Source organism: Rattus norvegicus, chromosome 4 (genome assembly GCF_021556685.1).
Source record: "Rattus norvegicus strain SHRSP/BbbUtx chromosome 4, alternate assembly SHRSP_T2T, whole genome shotgun sequence".
NCBI lineage: Eukaryota > Metazoa > Chordata > Mammalia > Rodentia > Muridae > Rattus > Rattus norvegicus.
Genome location: NC_141537.1, coordinates 140551896 through 140572130, shown reverse-complemented (window position 1 = coordinate 140572130; position 20235 = coordinate 140551896). Strand labels below are relative to the sequence as shown.

General features: G+C 38.0%; 1 protein-coding gene across 7 annotated transcripts in view; it reads right to left on the bottom strand.

Annotated features, from left to right (window-relative positions):
• The window catches only part of Cntn4 (contactin 4), a 993738-nt gene that overhangs the window by 260918 nt on the left and 712585 nt on the right, over positions 1-20235 (bottom strand). For all 7 annotated transcript variants that reach the window (NM_053879.2, XM_087655634.1, XM_087655636.1 and 4 more), the window contains 1 exon segment: positions 8350-8445. In NM_053879.2, coding sequence (NP_446331.1) covers positions 8350-8445 — 96 coding nt within the window.

The window sequence follows — 20235 nt, the reverse complement described above, 5'->3', positions numbered from 1 at the left end:
CACATACACACACACACAGATAAATGCACTCATGCAAACATATATTTGCACACAGAATGAGACAAAGTAGAATGTGGAGCCTTCCTCCATTCTGGCTACATACTCATTTAACTGTGATTCCATTATGACCAGAAAAATAGCATAACTCAACCCACTTTGTGTGCTTTCTTTTACAGCTTTCATGACATTAACTAATTGTTAGAAACATAATCATTTAAAAATCTTCTCACATTTTGCTCACTTTAAATATCATAAAAATAAGTGAAAGACAATATTCTTTAGTCTATTGAAAAACAGTTCAACATTATTCAAAATATTTTAAATACTCAAAATATCCCTGAAGCTGGGAATATAACTCAGTGGCAGAGAAGTTTGCCCTGCATTTTCAAAGAGTTAGTTATAATTGCCAGTAAAACACACACACACACACACACACACACACACACACACACACAATCGTGGCTGCTCTTATATTTATATAGTACCTGTTTTTTTTAAATAAGGAAATGAAATAGAATGTAGATACAGTTAATAGAAAATACAAACAACAAAAAGAAATAACAAAAGTACACTGACCTTAACAAGCATGAAAATTATGGCAGAGCTTTTCTCAACTGTCATTTTGAGTCTTAGAAAGCAACTTCCAAATCTAAGAGAAATGGCTAAATCAGCATCTTAATAGAGCTACAACAGAGCACAGTCACTCTGTGTTAATAATAGATGTGAAATCTGGACAAAGCACTCAGGAGACTTAGCTGAAAGGTTTATGCCTGCTTATGGGTTGTTACATGAGGGTAAATCAAGAACCATAAAAATTTTAAAAAGTAGTTTGTTGATTTTATGCTTAAGCAGGTGACAATGACCAAATAAAAATAATAAAATTATGTTTCTAAGTTTTAGTTGTGTGACTTAACACCATGGTTTCTGTAGCTCTTTACACTATTAACATTTGAGTTTTTAGGACAAAGATCAATTCTGTTCTGTTGCTTTAATACTGTATGAAGAACTGACACTCACGCTTTGAGCCAAGACACAGGGAAACATTAGTGCTTGCAAGTTCACTGAGAGAAAGGAGAGGACAGAAGGTAAAAGTAGAGGGATTACTTTCTGAGAATTGTGGCCCGTTATTCAAATCAAAGGGCAGCAAATCCTAGATTCCATCAGGTTATCTTAATTATGTGCTATGATTCAATATGCAAGGATCAATAAGTAGATACCATAAATATCAATAACACTGGAATCAAAAGCCAAGGTATCATGGTTCAAGTTTTAAAATGCAGCCAAAATGGGACCTGAAGCAGGGAGAAGAGTCAGAACATGAGACATCAAGTCCGATGACTTGAATTCAGAACCTCAGCATATACATAAAGAGCTGGGCATAACAACGTATGTACCTGTAACCCAAGCACTAGTGGTGGCAAAGGCAGGAGGGCTACAGTGGCTAGCCTTCCACTAGCCCATCCTCACACAGTGAGAGACTGTATCTTAAGGAAAGAAGGCAAAGAGAGATGGACGCAGTATATCCAGTGTCCTGCCATAGCCTGCACACATGAACATGTGCACACAACCACCCCCCCCAGACACACACACATCTATACACACTAATAAAATGCGATCTAGTACACTATTACATCATTTGGTAAGACATGAAGACAAGAGGCTAACTGAAAGTCTATAGTACAATGAAATAGATTAATATTTGAAGCAAATAAACACGTATTTGGTAATCTAAAACTATAAGGAATTGCCAAGTAGTGGGCACACGCATGAGGAAGGCAGTGGGAACGAGGTATAAAGTAGAAAGTCAGGTAGCATGACTGCCGTGTTGATCTCCTTGTGGTTATTCTGGCCTCAGAGGATATTACATTTTAGCACAGTAAGATTACTCCTGCCTCAGAAACACGTCAGCCTAGCTTGGGCTGAGCACATAACTGGATGAATCTAATCCTGCGAAGAGCATGTTGGTGCTGAAAGCTGAGTAGATATGAGAGGATAGTAACAGAAGCTGAAATGAGGAAACGCAGCTCACAGAAAGTACATAATCAGCTTAAGTCCGCAGTAGGGTAATAGGAGAGAGGAAAGGCTACACCGTGGCTGCCCCATTTTCCATCTTTATTTTGTCCTTTAGTGATTACAGAATAGTGCATCTGAAATAGTCACAGTAGGGGAAGGCGTGCTGATTCTTTTAGAGCTCTGAGGATAATCCATGTGGCTATGTCCAGATCAAGGAGAACTTAGGGAATCCTGGGGAGGCTTGCAACAAAAAGGGTTTCCTGGGTCAGATGTCAACTTTTATAATGTATAGACATCGGTTTTATAGTCTGGCTATATATTAGATCATGTATGGAAGTTTGTTCAAGGATGTTGGAAAGGATTATATCTCCAAGAAATTTGAATTTAAATGACTTAGGATAGGACACAAAGATTCCTAACATGAAGAGAACAAAACACGTTTCCACTTTACTATTTATAAAAAGGTGACGTGACCTAGTCTGTAGTAACCTTGGCACTGACCGTTCTGTGTCTTCACATAATCACTTTCTTCATCCTCCTTATTGATAAACTGCAGTTTGCTTATTACTAGCATCAAGAGAATATAGAATATAAACTAAGGCAGTATAAATGCCATGAAGGACTCCACAGATGGTCTGTTGTAGGTCTACATGTCTGATTTATTGGGAATGGGATCTAAGTTTACTGGGTGTGTGCTCTGCATGAAAAGTTCTAGCAAAGAAAATGCTAGCTAATATCGCCGAAATGAAAACAGCTTTAGTATCAGAATCAGCCAATTTTATTCCTTTTTTTTTAACATCTAGGATGCCATACTGTGGCTGATAGCAGTTTAGAAAGAGATGCCTGTTCACCAAACGCTATTCCTGAAGATGAATACCTAGTGGTAGACATTAATTTTCCTTACCTGTAAACAAAAGAATACCTGAAAGCAAAGATAAAAATGTAAGATCATATGATTCCATTCTTTATTTTAAAGGCTTCTAAAGATTATATGTGATGTGTACATGTCCTTGCATGAGTATTTTCTTTTTTCTTTTTTTATTAACTTGAGTATTTCTTATTTACATTTTGAGTGTTACTCCTTTCCCGGTTTACAACATCCCCCTAACCCCTCCCCTCCCCTTCTTTATAGGTGTTCCCCTCCCCATCCTCCCCCCATTGCCGCCCTCCCCCCAACAATCACGTTCACTGGGGGGTTCAGTCTTAGCAGGACCCAGGGCTTGCCCTTACACTGGTGATCTTACTAGGATATTCAATGCAACCTATGAGGTCAGAGTTCAGGGTCAGTCCATGCATGGCTTAGTCCCTGGAAGCTCTGGTTGCTTGGCATTGTTGTACATATGGGGTCTCGAGCCCCTTCGAGCTCTTCCAGTTCTTTCTCTGATTCCTTCAACGGGGGTCCTATTCTCAGTTCAGTGGTTTGCTGCTGGCATTCGCCTCTGTATTTGCTGTGTTCTGGCTGTGTCTCTCAGGGTCGATCTACATCCGGCTCCTGTTGGCCTGCACTTCTTTGCTTCATCCATCTTATCTAGTTTGGTGGCTGTATACGTATGGGCCACATGTGGGGCAGGCTCTGAATGGGTGTTCCTTCTGTCTCTGTTTTAATCTTTGCCTTTTTAATTTTTTTTTTTTTTTGGAGCTGGGGACCGAACCAAGGGCCTTGTGCTTGCTAGGCAAGCGCTCTACCACTGAGCTAAATCCCCAACCCCACATGAGTATTTTCTAATGGTGTACATTCCTTAGACCAAAGGTTGACTTCAAGTGTCTTCTCCCATCATTCTTCACCTTATTTTTTCAGACATGGTCTCTCACTGAACCTGGAAGTCTCCATTTTGGCTAGACTGACTAGTCAGTGAGCCTCCAGGATCCATCATCCCTCACACACCTCCTTACCCCAGGGTTGAGTTTATAAAACACACCACTGCTCCCCATTTTATGTAGGTATGGAGACTGAAGTTAAAGGTTTCAGACTTACACAGAAATCGCTTTACCCACTGAGCCACCTTTCCAGACCTAAATATATTTTTATATAAGAAATTTTCAGTGATTCAGCTTGAGTGATGTGGAATCAAAGGGTTCCACCCCAGCAGGGCTTGCCCTGCACTGGTTTTGTAGAACATGATCAAAGTGACTGGATCTCAAATCTAGTGCTACCTCAGAGTTAACCTTAGTTCTCTACAATGATATACTGGGGAGACTCAACCCCAGTTCTCGAGAAATGGTTGGCTATTTACAGCTGTCATAGATTACCTAGATAACTCTAAAGCTACCTGTCCACTCTTGGCCAGAGTGGTAAGGGGTACACGTGTGTGTGTGTGAGAACCAGAGAAGCAACTCTGGGTTTCTCAAACTTCAGTGTGCATGTGAACAGTGGGAGATCTCATTAAGAGTAAGATTTGGTTCAACTGGCCCTGAGTGGGGTCTGAGCGTTTGCCCTTATTATAAATTCCCAGGTGAGATCTCTGCTGGTTTTGACTAGTAAGGATCTTGGTGGCATAGGAAAAGGCTCAAATATCCCTTCAAAAAGAGTTGATAGATGAATAACCCGGGGACTTAATTACACCAGAAGGAATCATCACAAAACATCTCATTTCAATCCTATTTAATGAGAGCTCGGCTAAAGGTCATGAGTTTTTGGTGCCAAATGGTAACACTGGGTAGCAGAATTAAAGGGTACCTTCCAGAATTTCACTGGTGTCTGCTTCCAATACAAAAGAGCACTCAAGGACAACCAAAGTACATCAGACTCATTTTTCTATGACTACATTCCTGTTTAATGCTAAAAACCTATGTTTTCATATATTTTTCATATACATATGAAAATGATACCACCACAGTGACAGAACAGTGGAAATCTATGCTTTTCAAGAATGGTTATTTGCTGTTCATTTCTGTGTTACTGAGTGAAGGTCTGAAAATGAATGCTTTTTGAACCAGGATGAGCGGCCTGCCTTACAGAACATGTCATGGCTTTGCTGAGTACCCCACTGATACAGTAAGAGCCTGACTCATTTCCTACCCCCTGCATGAAATGTTACAATTGAAACCAGGATACCATATGGTAGTCTAAAATGCTCAGTAGGCCTGGTAGTTTTTGGTTATTCTGCCAGCTTTTAGGTGGCATTCAGGTTGTAAAAAGCACGAGAAAATTGTAACTACAGCCTGCATTGGAGGTTTCTGAATGGAAGGGAGAAGATTTGATCAGATAATCATTAAGTCACTGGACAAAACAGATAGATGTCTGACATGCTCCCTCATAACCTTCAAGATGTTCTTTGTTGTTTCCTTGAAAATTTCCAGGCTGCACCTGTCTTGCTCACAGCATTTCTGTGTGCGTGGCTTCTAATGGAGCCCATAATGAGAATATTTATTTCCTTGTCTTTCACCCTCAAGACTGTCAAGAATGTCAGAACAGCTCAAGGAAGTAGATTTCAGAGATGCTGACTGCTGTCAATGGAGACAGACATATTTCAGAAGTCTGTGGCAATTTTTAATAACATTCTCTGTGGGAAGAGGGAAGGAGTTAGGCACCTCATCATCAGGCAACACAGCCCCCTAGCTTCACCATGTTGTGTCCTTCTCAGTGCTACCATTACATGAGGGAAGAGGAATACTTTGAAAATATTCCTCTAAGATGAATCGTTGGAATCACTGTCATGTTACTGAAACTTAATACTGTGGAAGTGCTCATAGAAAAATTAGCAAAACGCCTGTCTTTATTTTAATCAGATTACATATTTACTAATTCAGTACTAATCTGAATACATTTCACCATAATCAAAATACATATTGATAGTTAACTGGTTTCCTTTAAAAAGGATCGGTCCCAACAATGCAAACACACTTAATAAAGACATTCATTAGCATTTATTGAGTTATAATTATGGAATAATATGACTAAAAAAGATTTGAGAGATTTGTTGTAAGTTCCTCCCCTTACAAGATAGGAAGAGTGAGGCCTCAAGATTTCAAAATATTTGTACAATTTAAGATAAGGATTTCAGTTAGAACCAGAAACAGCCCCTGTGTCTGCGTTCAGCACTTCTGATTTCATTTGTAAGATGAATTACTAAGGAACAACCCCCTTTTCAAAAGCACAAGCCCCAGAGACCCGAACAATCCCATATATCAGACAGACTTTACTCTCTGTTTTGCTTCAGGTAGCATGCTTATTCTTGAACTGAAAAATTTCAAGTCTTCTTTCTAATCGTTTATTCTGCTGGAAATATTAAATGTAACACTAGATTAAAAAGGAAGTTGCAGAGGTAAGACGTGTCTTAGTAGTTGAGTTTATCAAACAAACTCAAGGATGATTTACACGTGAGCTCCACAACCCAAGAAAGAAATCTATGGGACGGTATGTATGTGCCATCATCTGACTGCTGGAGAGCCAAAGATGGGTGTTTGGTCAGTGAACCTGGCTTGCCTGAAATCGCCAGACCCAAGATAAACCCTGTCTCAAAATAGAACACAACAAACAGACAAACAAAGCATTTAACAGACTAAGGTTGGTATCTCTTAAGGAATGTCCTAGGGTTGACCCATCACCTTGTACACACACACACACGCGCGCACGCAGACACACACACACACACACGCACACGCACACACACACATGCACATGCACACATGCATACACACATAGTGATTGCCTTTTTTTTTATTAACTCGAGTATTTCTTATACACATTTCGAGTGTTATTCCCTTTCCCGGTTTCCGGGCAAACATCCCCCTCCCCCCTCCCCTTCCTTATGGGTGTTCCCCTCCCCACCCTCCCCCCATTGCCGCCCTCCCCCCAACAGTCTAGTTCACTGGGGGTTCAGTCTTAGCAGGACCCAGGGCTTCCCCTTCCATAGTGATTGCCTATTACATACATACAAAAGAAGTTAAAATTTTGAATACAAGAAAAAAACTAGAAGTTTCAAACAGCACGTATAAAAGTTTGCTCTTTCAGCCACAAATGCCAAACAGAAATATTATAGGCTCATGATAGTAGATAACACACTGAATCAGATCTCCTAAGAATGGATGTTATTAATCTTTGAGAGGAAAAGATTTCTTTGTTTTAATTTTACATGTCTGAGTATTATGACTTCATGTATATTTGTGCATTACATGAGTGCCTGGTTCTTAAGAAAGCCAGAAGAGAATTCAGATCATCTCAAACTAGAGTTAGATGACTATGAGCCACCATATAGGTGCTGGGAATTGAACGTGTGTTCTCTGTATGAGCACCAGGTCCTCTTATCTGCTTAGCCAGCTTTCCATCTACTGAGTTTATCAAGTTTGTCACTGGGAACTCAGCAGTTAAGAGCTTTGACTGCTCTTAAAGGGGACCCAGGTTTGATTCTCAGCACCTACACAACAGTTCACAAAAATGTGTAACTTTAGTTCTGGGAACCTGGTACCATGTTTTGATCTCACGAACTAGATATATGTATGTATACATACATTCAGACAAAATAATCATATATAAAATATCTTTTGTGAAATCCTAATATGTATCACTACTTAACCCTGAATCAATGTGCATAACTTTTGCCTGGCATGTTTCAGTATTATTCTTTATGGACATAACCAGGATATTTCTCAGGATATGAGGTGACTGTTTAAAACACTTCATATCTCAGTGTCTTTTACCCCTAAATGTGATTAACTAAATAAGTGAACTGTTTCTTTGGTTCTGTTAACTACAATAGCAAATCATTACACCTGAGTTAAGAATGGCTGGCCAGAAACACTGGAGATTAGGAAGTTAGTTACTCCTGCCCTAAAGGTTGAGTAGCCTTGTTCTCTGAGCCTTTTTATTTGTGGGGTCTGCAGATAACTCTAAGCAGTGATATCTATGGATACCAAGTGGAATTAAATCACTGTATAGTCAGATGGTATACAGAATGCTGGAGAATTGCTTGTTGGTATAGAAAATCAAAACTCACATATTTGGTTTCAGAAGCTTAATGTAGACAGTCCATAGATCCCTTCCCATACACAGAGTAGGAGAAAATGACACAGCACCATCTTTTCCTTTTAACCTGCACAGACATAACAGGAACTGATAGTTTAGCTACATTGCCTGACCAAACGAGAGGATTCTGACTCTGACAGACTTGGACATCCTTTCCTTTGTGACAGGCATATAGTGACATGGGACATTTGTAAGTCTTATATTTTCCTATTCTAATTATAGGAGAAATTCACAATAGGTCTTACTCAGTATAGAAGGACTATGGAAATCACTATAAATGGCACTGTCTCAGTTGGTGTCAGGAGGGAAAGCATTCTGCAAGGAAAGTATCCACCAGTACAATGTGTACATGCAGACATATTTGTATGTACCTCCAGAATGGGGTGGCGGGCCGCACAGGAGGACCATTCCCTGACCTCGACGAACTGACACTGTGCTTCTTGTTCTTGTCTTAAAGTTTTCAAGATCTGTTGGGAGAAATGAAGGAAAACACATTTAAGCTTTATAGGCCTAAGATACCATGGGATACTGTGACAATTTCCAAGAAGGTAGTTGTGCTGAAAAATTATTTTGGATTCCATTTATACCAGGGATACTGAAACTTTTATCAATATGTTCCCTTACCCCTGTTTTCCATTGCTGAATTGTCCAATAAAACCGGCACTTTCCTTGTCTATTCACAATCAGAATAGCTAAAATTAAATGCGTAATTTAGTTCCTCAGATAACACTAGTCAATTTTTGAGTACTCAAGAACCACATACCACATTGTGCAACATACATAAAAAACACTTTTATTGCTCTAGAAAACTCTACTAGACATTACCAACTTAGGTGAAGAAACTGGAATTTGTATGATCTCCTACAGTTATGTGTCATTGTTATTATGCAAACTATTGTTTCTGTTCATTTCATTTCACAAATCTATTTTATGCAATAATCATTCTCTCTCTCTCTCTCTATATATATATATATATATCATCTATAGGTCTCTCTCTCTATATATATATATATCTCATCTATAGGTCTCTCTCTCTTTCTCTCTCTCTCTCTATATATATATATCATCTATAGGTCTCTCTCTCTCTCTATATATATATCATCTATAGGTCTCTCTCTCTATATATATATATCATCTATAGGTCTCTCTCTCTATATATATATCATCTATAGGTCTCTCTCTCTCTTTCTCTCTCTCTCTATATATATCATCTATAGGTCTGTGTGTGTGTGTGTGTGTGTGTGTGTGTGTGTGTGTGTGTGTAGATCTTAACTGCTCACTCTGATTCTTAGAGTTATAGTCCTGAGATATAGTCCAAGCTGGCCCTGAACTCACAATCTGAAATGCAGTATCCTTATGTTACACTCTTCCAGGTGCTGGGATTACTGGACTCTATCCTTCTGTGTACATGTTATGTGAATATGTATGTATATGTATACATATATATGTAAATACAGTATATACAGATATGGTTCAAATCAAAACAGGTCATTTTGAATTCTTATCTATTTTTAAATATCGATAAGAGGCTCATTATCATTCGAGAAAGTTCTACTTATACAAAGAAGGAAGGGAAGACATTGATAGCCCAAAGGCCACAACTAGAAGAAGAAAAAACGAGTTGCAAATAAATAGAGTGATATAAAATACATGTAATAAAGTGGAAAATGGTTTTCTTTTTTTTTTTTTTAATTCTTTTTTTTCGGAGCTGGGGACCGAACCCAGGGCCTTGCGCTTGCTAGGCAAGTGCTCTGCCACTGAGCTAAATCCCCAACCCCTGAAAATGGTTTTCAACAGATTGTTTTCACCTCCTACCTCACCAATATGAGTTCTCCTATTAATGAGCATAGAAAGATTCATAATTTCCTTTCCTCTGTCCTGTCCTAACTATTCAATTTAAAACTCAATTATGGATTTAAGTCTTTTCTGACTCAAGTATGGCATACAAGGTTACAAGTCATGTAGTTGTACCTACTGGGATAGAAGAAATTTGAATTCTCCCTTGGCCATTTGAATGGCTGCTTTACAATGATAAGATTATCTCATGAGAGATGAACAACAAGTATATAACAATTATATGAGCTCAGTCTCATTCCTCTTTATACTTACTATGAAGTCTACTAAGACTGATAGTACTGGTGAGTGATAGGGCCACATGAGCCTGAAAAACCTTTCCCGGCATGCTTCACACCCACTTTAGTTTCAGGGAAAGTTTAAGATACATTAAAATTACACAATCTTGTCTTCAAACAGTTTATTCTAAAAGTGGGTAAAGCTTAAGCCTATATAGGGTTTTTAATTATTATTGTTATTTTTAGAAAAGTTTCACTTGGTACCTCCAGAATGCAAATACTTTGAGAGTGATGGCTCTGCCTTATGCTAGCTCAAAAAATCTCTGTCAACTCCTTCAATGCAGTACCTGATCACATCAATCCAAAGACTATCATAGTGAAGGGGAAACATGTTTTAAATGAACAAGGCATACTGTCTGCCCCCCCCCAAAAGAAAACAACAACAGCAACAACAAAAACACCGGAATTCCAAATTTACATTTATGATGTAGTATTTATATTTTCATTGAAAAGTGTCTTAGTAACTTTCTATTGCCATAATAGGTTATTATGATCAATTCATTTATTTTTTTTAAATTTTTTTTTTTTGGTTCTTTTTTTTCGGAGCTGGGGACCGAACCCAGGGCCTTGCGCTTCCTAGGCAAGCGCTCTACCACTGAGCTAAATCCCCAACCCCCGATCAATTCATTTATTAAAGAAAGTATTTATTTGGGGCACATTGTTCTACAGTGTTAAGGTCTTTTACCATTATAGCAGGGAATATAGCAGGAAGCAGGCAGGGAGGCATAGCACTTCAGTGGTAACTGACAGTCTTCATCATTGTACTGGCTGATTTTGTGTGTCAACTGGACACAAGCTGGAGTTATCACAGAGAAAAAGAGCCTCCTTTGGGGAAATGCCTCCAAGAGATCCAGCTGCAAGACTTTTTCTCAACTAGTGATCAAGGGTGGGAGGGTCCCTTGTGGGTAGGGCCATACCTGGGCTGGTGGTTCTGGATTCTATAAGAAAGCCGGCAAGGGGAAGCAAGCCAGTAACATCCCTCTATGGCCTCTGCATCAGCTCCTGCTTCCTGCCCTGCTTGAGTTCCAGTCCTGACTTCCTTTGGTGATGAACAGCAATGTGGAAGTGTGAGCTGAATAAACCCTTTCCTCCCCAACTTGCTTCTTGTCATGAGGTTTGTGCAGGAATAGAAACCCTGACTAAGACAATCGTGATCCACAAGCAGGAGGAAGAAAGAGTGGGAGATACTGGAAAGAACTTGTAATTTTGAAACTCCCAAGCCTATCTAACTCAGTGGCTCACCTCCGCCAACAGGACAACACCTTGTGATCTTTCCCTAAAAGTTACACTAACTGGGGACAAAACATTCAAGTATAAAATTCTCTAGAGGATATTTTTGCTCAAACATTACAAATAAACTCTAGGTTATGGATGGAAAAAATGCTATTTTCCTTTTATTTAAGGAAATGATATGAAAGGAGATAAAGTAGAGAATTTATAAAAATCATTTTCATGGCATTTTTTTTATTAACTTGAGTATTTCTTATATACATTTCGAGTGTTATTCCCTTTCCTGGTTTCCGGGCAAACATCCCCCTAATCCCTCCCCCTTCCCTTCTTTATGAGTGTTCCCCTCCCCATCCTCCCCCCATTGCCGCTCATCGCATTTTTAAACTATTTTAAGTATTTTAAACCTTTATTCTCATAAGAGATACTGAATCCCAGTAAAGGAACTCCTACAGTTTGGTTCTTAGCATGTGTCGTCTAGATTTTGTGTCGTTAATCCATTCAATTTTCAGAGTGGCATAAAAATTAAGAATACTCAATCCAGTTAAACATAAGCAAACATTGCTTCTTTCTTAATAAGCAGAGTAAAGAAATGAGAAATATAGCTAGAAATATGGCTCAGTGGTTAAGGGAACTTGCTTATTTTCCAAAGGACCTGGGTTCAGTTCCCAGCAACTCACAACAGTTTGGATATCCAGTTCCAGCATATCTGACACTTTGTCTGTTTTCCACAGTTATTACACACACACACACACACACACACACACACACACACACACACACACACACACACAACACCCTCATACACATAAAAAGAAAAGTCAATAAATTTTCCAAAATGGGAAAGAACCAAGGAAATATATACAACTTTCAAGTGTCCTACTTGAGCTTTAGAAACAGGATCCAGATTTTTTTAACCTTCTGAATGCCATTAATTTCACACTCTTTGAGTTCTCAGAGCATACTCACATGACTTTTGAGGAGATATTTAGGAATGTTTGTTTGTAATTAATAACAAAGTATTCCAGAGGGTAGAACTGATCCACTTTGAATGGAAGATCTGTCTTTGGACAGACCTGAGTTTGGAAACCATTTCTGCCCCATGCTTATTGTAACGGTCTTGTCATTTTATGGCACGTACATTGAGGACTATATGTGCTTTGCTTTAAATTAAGAATCATGGCAGCAGTTAAAAAATACTATGAGGATAAGGCTAGATCCAAGCACAAATCCTTTAATGCTGTAGGATTTGTGTTTAGTATAGGCTCTGTCCACTGAGGAATGTTGTGATCCCATGGAAAATCATCCCCCAAGCTCTCATTTTAAAGGACATCCAAGGTGCAAATACACAGCAGAGTATACTGAGGATTCTAAGAAAAACAAATGATGTATATGCCCATATTTTTGGAATATATTAGCTAATATTTTCAAATATTATGATCCACCAATAGCTGGTCAAGTAGACATGTATATCATGAGCAATCATTATACTTGTACACTTATGACCAAGTTTGTTATTGGCAATCTTTATAACATACACAATAAATGTAAAATATACAATGTTCATTATAGAATATATTTTCATTCTAATCCAGCACTGAAACAAACAAATCCATGAGAGTTAGGGTCACGTTTCACAGATTTTATCCCAAATTGCTGTCTATATAGACATTCACTGAGACATAGATTTTGGGTTTGGTAATTTAAGTATATGTAGTGTGCCTGTGTGTGTGTGTGTGTGTGTGTGTGTTTGTGTGTGTGTGTCTGTATTCTCTTGTGAGGTTTTAATAGTAAAAACAATAAATAAAATAAACATAATATATTAAATATAAACTAACATATTTAAGTCACTTTAGATTATGATCATGATCTAGGTATGATTAAGTAATGATTATAACCACTATTAAAGAGAAAACATTATGGGTTAACCCTTCTTCAGATGACCATAACGCAACTTGCAACAATGGGTACATTTGCAAATTATATACTGAGGTCACACCATGTACTAAGTCCTATCCTTACACATCTTCATCTAGTTCCATTATAGATTCCAGTTCTTTATTCACAGGTAATGTATGAAAATTCAGTGTTAATGTAAAATCATTCACCATCTCACTGTTCACACGCCTGGAAATCTGTCAAGACAGTATAGTTATGTTTTCTCTGGAGCCACTGAAAGAGAGTCCTTAGCTTCACTAGGCATGTAGTGATGTCAAGTACACAGAGGAGCTAAACCAATTAATTGACAAAGATAAAGTATATGCAAATGAATTTCTTATCTATGATTGTAAGGGCAGTTTCACTACAATGCAAAGTGTGCTGACTAGGGATATCAGTCTCTAATCTTCCCTTGGCTTCCACTATGGCTAACTATGAGGAGATTGAAGTATTGGGTAGAATGGATGAAACAAGAGGAGGAGGAGCAGAAGGAAGAAGAGGAAGAGCATGAGGAGGAGGAAGAGAAAGAGGAGGAGAACCAGAAACAACTCTAGGAAGAAAACGGAATATAGCCCTGTTAGTAACTGACCTATTCTTTGGAAGGTCTCCCTTTAACTCATGCATTTCATTACTAAGATCACAGCTGAATATGAGACATGATATATGACAAAGAATTAATATCCATGTACCTCAGTTTCTTACAACAGGTTGTTCCTAGATTTACCTGTGGCTCATTGATATGCAATGCACAGACCACAAAAATAACTACCTATATTTTGGTGGTGACTTTATTCATCACTATTTTACATAAAATTTCATAAATAATGGGCTGGGGGAATGAATAGTTTTATGGTAGATATGTTTTTCAAATCATATTTTTACTGCTGAGTATCTATCCTTTATTCTCTTGTAAAATGTCCCATTGATATCTTATTTTTTTCATCAAATTGGAAAATGTGCTTCAGCATTTGGAATGAGCTAGCTCATCAAGGGCAGAAAAGAGATTTGGCAGTTAAATTCCTGGAAGAATGAAAGGCACAAAGGCCTTAAAAATTTCAACATACAACTAATAAACTTAGAACAGAAAAGCATCCACAATTGAAACCACAGAGTAAATCAGAGGGTCAGGTGGAAAGCACTGAAATATTTCCTGTCTAGAAAGTTATTAAATGTTGAAAGCTGGTTAAAAAAAAGTAGCTTCCCATAAATACTTGGGCATGTTCCAGAGCCAATAAAAGCAATATGATCTAAGAATTTTTTGTGAGAAATAATAACATTGACTAAGAAAAAGCAATTTATTTAAGCCCCCATTAAGAGACTAGCTATGGCACACGTGGGCAGGAAGGGCTGATGTGAATCTGCAAGCTGGCACCTCCCAGAGGAGCATATAAAAAGTTGAGTTGTAAAATGGCCAGGAAAGGTTAATGAGATAGTAACACACATCATGGTGCGCTCTAAGTCCACAGAGGAAAGGGAGAAAATGAAGAATGAAAAACTGCATAGTAAACTACATCCAAACCGTGACCATTTTTAGTTATGCGTTCTGTGTATTGTACAAGATAAGTTTAAAAATACAAATTTACATTTTTTTCTTGACATGATTAGACCTGGATTCTATTAATTCTCACAATGTGTCCTTAGCACAAGAAACCGTCAGCATCCATCTCCTGTCTTATTGCTTCCTTCAATTTTGAAAAAAAAAAGCAATCAATAAGGAAATCATTATCAATCCAGGAAGATGGTCAAATAATACATTGGTTATGAATGTGATTTCCATAATGATGATTTCAACATTTATAAAAAGAAAGAGCTATTTTCAGAGAGCAATTCCAAAACCCTGTTACCAGGCAGCGTATTTTAAATCTTGTCTTGATGTCTTCCATTTGGTCCCCACATGTGGGTGAACATATGCATGCTTCTTGGGATTGCAGAGGCTCGTACCCAGAATAAATCTGAATTCACAAAACCTCATGGGTTGCAAAGCCACATTTTTGTATATTTCCGCTCAGGAAGGAGGAAGAAACCATTAGTTAGACTGGCATGGTTCACTGGATTTCCAAGTGTGAGTTTATAGCAAGAGGGAGAATTGCTTAATGGTTTACCACACTGGCTTTGGAGTCAGAGGCCTGGTGGATGAGCTCAGCGCTCCTACTCCATTGCTGTATGATGTGGGTGAGTGAAGTTCAAGTAATCTCCTTGAACTTCAATTTTTTTCATCTCTAGTATCAGGTCAATAATTCCCATCTCATAGGGCTTTCTGAAGATAAAAATGATGTGTGTAAAGCACTTAACTCACTGCCTGCTCCGAAGTCAGTGGTCTGTAAGTGCTAGTACTACCACTGCCATTTTTGAGCATCAAAGAAAGGTCTAAATAAAGCGACTTACTGGGAGAAATGAGTTTAAATTTTTACTGGAGTGACATTTGTGTGTCGAAGTCAAAATTTTGTTGGGACATAGAACACAGAAATGGGCACACAAAGACACACACACAGAGATACACACACACACACACACACACACACACAAAGACACAGACATAGACAGATATACAGACATATACCCAAATACACACACAGATACACATATATACACACAGACACACAGACACACACACAGACACACACACACACACACACACACTACCACCACTACCACCATACTGATAAAAACTCAGGCACATCCATCAACTGTGTTTTTAAGCCAAGACTGTCCACCCAGTCTTTCATCCCTTGTAGTCTATGGGCTGAAATCATCATAAGACTTAAAACATTGTGGGTTTAGGTGATTTCCTAGAAGAAATTCTCTGATTAATATTGTGGTCTGAGAGAAACTGTGTTGCATTTTAACATAAAAAATAAAAAAATATTTATAAAATAGGAAATTTTCTTCTTTAAAATCAAATGTGTTTTTTTTTCTTTATAGAATTTCTTTTGAGATACCATTTCAACAGCCTAGGGCAGCCTCAGATTTGCTATGTAACTGAGGATAACCTAGAACTTATGATTTTCCTGCCTCTACTTCCAGAGAGCTGACATTGTGTGCATGTGCCTATGCCACATAATTTATGTGGTGCTGAAGATGATAACCAGGAAACACTAAGCAGTCACTTTATCTACTGAACCACATACAGTGCCAGACCTACTGTGCTATTTTTAATAAGAAATAAAAATGTATTATTATAAACGTTTAGTCACTAAGCATAAAGATTTGGGAATTCATCCTATACTACGTGTGTGTATGTGTATGTATGTATGTATGTGTCTATCTATGCATGTATGTATATGATACATATGTATACCAATGCTTAAATATATTCAGGTATACTAGTAATCATAACATCTTGATAGAAGCACATACATCTTAATCACTTTTTTAGGAAATAGAATTTTACTTTTTATGATGCTTCTGTGTGTCTATGTGGGGTATGCACCAATGAGTGCTGAAGCATGCAGAAAGCAGTTGGGTCTCTTGGAGCCCTGGTTACAAGAGGTTGTAGGTTCTGGGAATTGGGTTCAGGTTCTCTGAAGAGAGTACATACTCTTACACACAAAGCCATCTGCTTGATCTTCCTATGTCAGTAACTGTCATTTGTTTTTATCCAATGTTCAGCAAAAACTCATTAAGCTCCTTCTTGTTTGTTGCCAACTATTGTGTCAGCAACAACTAAACGAAACAAAGCAAATCCCATGCTATACCTTTCGCAAAAATCATTATATTGATTATTAAATCGATATAATCAATTAAATCATATTATTGATTTTGCCTAAAAATCATTATATCACTTATTTTCTGTGTAAAGTAAGGAACATGTTTTAAAATATTACATTATTAAATATAATATATAATTATGGGACATATATACTAAAATTTAATATATATTAACATTAAATATATCATGTTATTAATTCTTTGAGAATTTCATGCAGCATACAAAAATTTTATTATGTTTATCCTTTAGTGATCCCCAAAATGAACATAGATCTTCCCCCTTTCCCTCTCAAAAATCCTTCCTTTCTCTTTTTCCCCCCTTTAAGCCACCAAATTCAATTTGAACTTCACATATGCTCCTGGATGTGTAGATACTGACTGGAGCGTTGTTAATCCACTAGAGGCCATGCCCTTAAAGCAAGCTCTCTCTTTCTCCCCTAGAAGCCATCAGCAGCTCCTCAGGTAGAGATGAGGTCTTTTAAATGCTGTCTCCATGCTGGAATGTTGACTGTCTGAATCTTATAGGAGGTGCTAGAGTAACACTGAAAAATGAATGTCTTTTCTGGGCATCTTTCTATTGATATTTAAAGATATCTATTGATTGATACTTAATTCAATCAGTTGGTACTACTTATCAGGTCAGAAGTAGATCTACAGATAGGTAGCATATGCCTTTGAGATAGCTATAAAAACAATAATAAAATAAATGAAGACAAGTTGAATAATCCATGAAGTAGGTGGGAAGAAAAGGCAGAGCTGCGGAATTTGACGAAGGAATCATTACAAAGCAACTAAGATGGAGAAAAGCATATGAAGATGGCCAAAGATACATTTTTCTCAGGGCCAGTAGTCCGGCATTTAGTGAACCAGGTCACTAAGATAGTCTATGTTCCTTGTAAGATATTACTACTTTGACCTTTGATTACGGAAACAACACTCCAGCAAGCCCCAAAGATCGCATAGTTGGTGTTCTTTGCTGAGAAGGCGTCTATGGGTTACTTTGGTTACCTCAGTACTTTCATAAAAAATACCTCTTCAGAAGAATGGAAGGCCAGTTCTAATGAGCTCTCACACTTTTCACAGACATTTTCTATGTGTTTCTTAGAACCACTCTGTGAAGTTAGTTCTATCACTCATTCTCTGTGATAGCATGGAAAATAGCCCAGATTACAGATGGAGCACAGGAAGAGTTTGAACTAGAATCTAGGCCTCCCCAACACAGAAGCCCATAAATTTCGCCTCTGTTCTACGCTGAATTACATCATAGAATTAATAGCATGTAGCTGATTGTTCAACCAGCTCTTGTGACACTCACACTTTCTTACCTTCAACTATTACTTTCTCGGCTTCACAAGAAAATGAAGTTTGCTTTGCTGCCCTTTTCTCTCAAAGTGTAGGACTTTCCAGGGAGCTATTTTTATTTCCCATTTAAGTTCGTTCCTTCCCTTCATCTCTTTGACGTACTCTATTTTATCTAGCCCTTTGTACTATTTAAGAAGCCAAAGAGCAACTCAATTTAAAACATTTGAGCTTCCCTGTGTGCTCCATAAAAATGTGCACCTATCTAGCCCAGGAGGTGACCGTGATTAGCTGGGGGTGGCATCACAAATAATGCTGTTCTGCTTTAGAGACAGGTGCCCTAAAATGCAAGTTGTTATTACCAGCAGTTTTCTCTATAGGAGCTCATCTCTGTTCACATATCATCCTGCACCGGAGTGTTAATAGTTAGGCAGCTGCATTCTCTTGTCTTTGGTTTCACACTAAGACAATACAAAGAAAAACAGGAAAATAATTTGAACTATTGAGTTTCAAAGTCAAATATGGACTCTTCCCAAAGTCAAATATGCAAAGGAGTAGTGGGGAGCTGACCTCCCCCCCCACCCCAGCCTATATCACTGAATTTACTCTTTGCTATTTTCTCTCTTTGTTATTTTTACTGTAACAACTGTGTTTTTCTTTCCAGTCTTCAAGAGCCTTAAGGCTGACCCTGTCTTGGGACCTGTAAGTATGCCAATTTCTTTTTTTGATGTGGTCTTCCAATTTGAGCATATCAGTGTGTTGCTATAATTCTTCCCTGGAGGAGATGTAAAGCAAGGTGACCCCTTCTGAAAAGATCTGATGGCAAACCAGGACACAGTTCCTTCAAACTTCACTGTGGGGAACCAATAAATTATGTTGGGCCTCCTTACCTAGGTGAGCCAGTAACTTATAGGCATATTGTCACTGCTCCAGTTGACAGCACCTAAAAAGCTTTATCTAGCAGTGACAAGGGCTTCACTGCATCTTCTTAGATAGAACCCTACTCTAGTCTTTCCCTGCCTCCATATAGTCTAGCTCTTGCTCCATGCCATATGCAGAATTGCCAGATGGTAGGGTACAGCAGATTCTCAGGAAAGTCTCATGCCCTAATCTACACCTTTATATAAATAATTGATCATTTCAGTAAGGATAATCTTTTATAAGAAGGACAGAGCTGAACTCCCTAAGATGGTTTCATTGTCTTGAAAGGCAGTCACTCATGACATATGGTCCTTTTTCAGAGTCTGAGTCAGATGTTAACTTCAGCAGAGGACATTATTCCCGGTGATCTAAAGAAGATCTTAATTCCAGTTAATCTACCATATCTTTTCTTGATTATTCTTCATAGAAATCATCAGAATCACTGCCCAGTCAAACTTTATCAAGTCTTCTATTCAATGCTTAAAATTATCTGACACAAAACTACCTGGGGTGGGATACATTTAGCACATGAAATAGTAACACTGCTTAGCAAAAGAAATGCCATTACTTTGATTCATGCACCCTATCAAACAAAGAACAACAGGATCAAAATCTGGAATCACACCAGGGAATTGAAAGGACCTACTGCTATCACAGTTTTTACTCACTAGTCAGTGATACACTATGCATTTATCTGTTCTTTGTCTAGTGTTTGAAATATATATTTATTCTATATGTAAAGTCAGGCTCATTGCAGCCTTCAAAGAAAGAATGTAATTCTTCATTTGGATATTTCCCTTCATAACCTGTGCTTTTCCGAAGTGAAAACTAAAATCTGCAAGTTACAAATCCATTAGCCCAGTCTTCTTACTAAACAAGGTATCCTAAAAGCAAATCAGACATATCAAAGGAACACTAGAATAATTATTATATGAAGGAAAATGTGAAAAGTCACGTCAAGAGACTATCACAGTCAGTGACCTATAAAAAAATCCTTGGGAGTCTATTACAAAATGAGATGTAAGAGACACA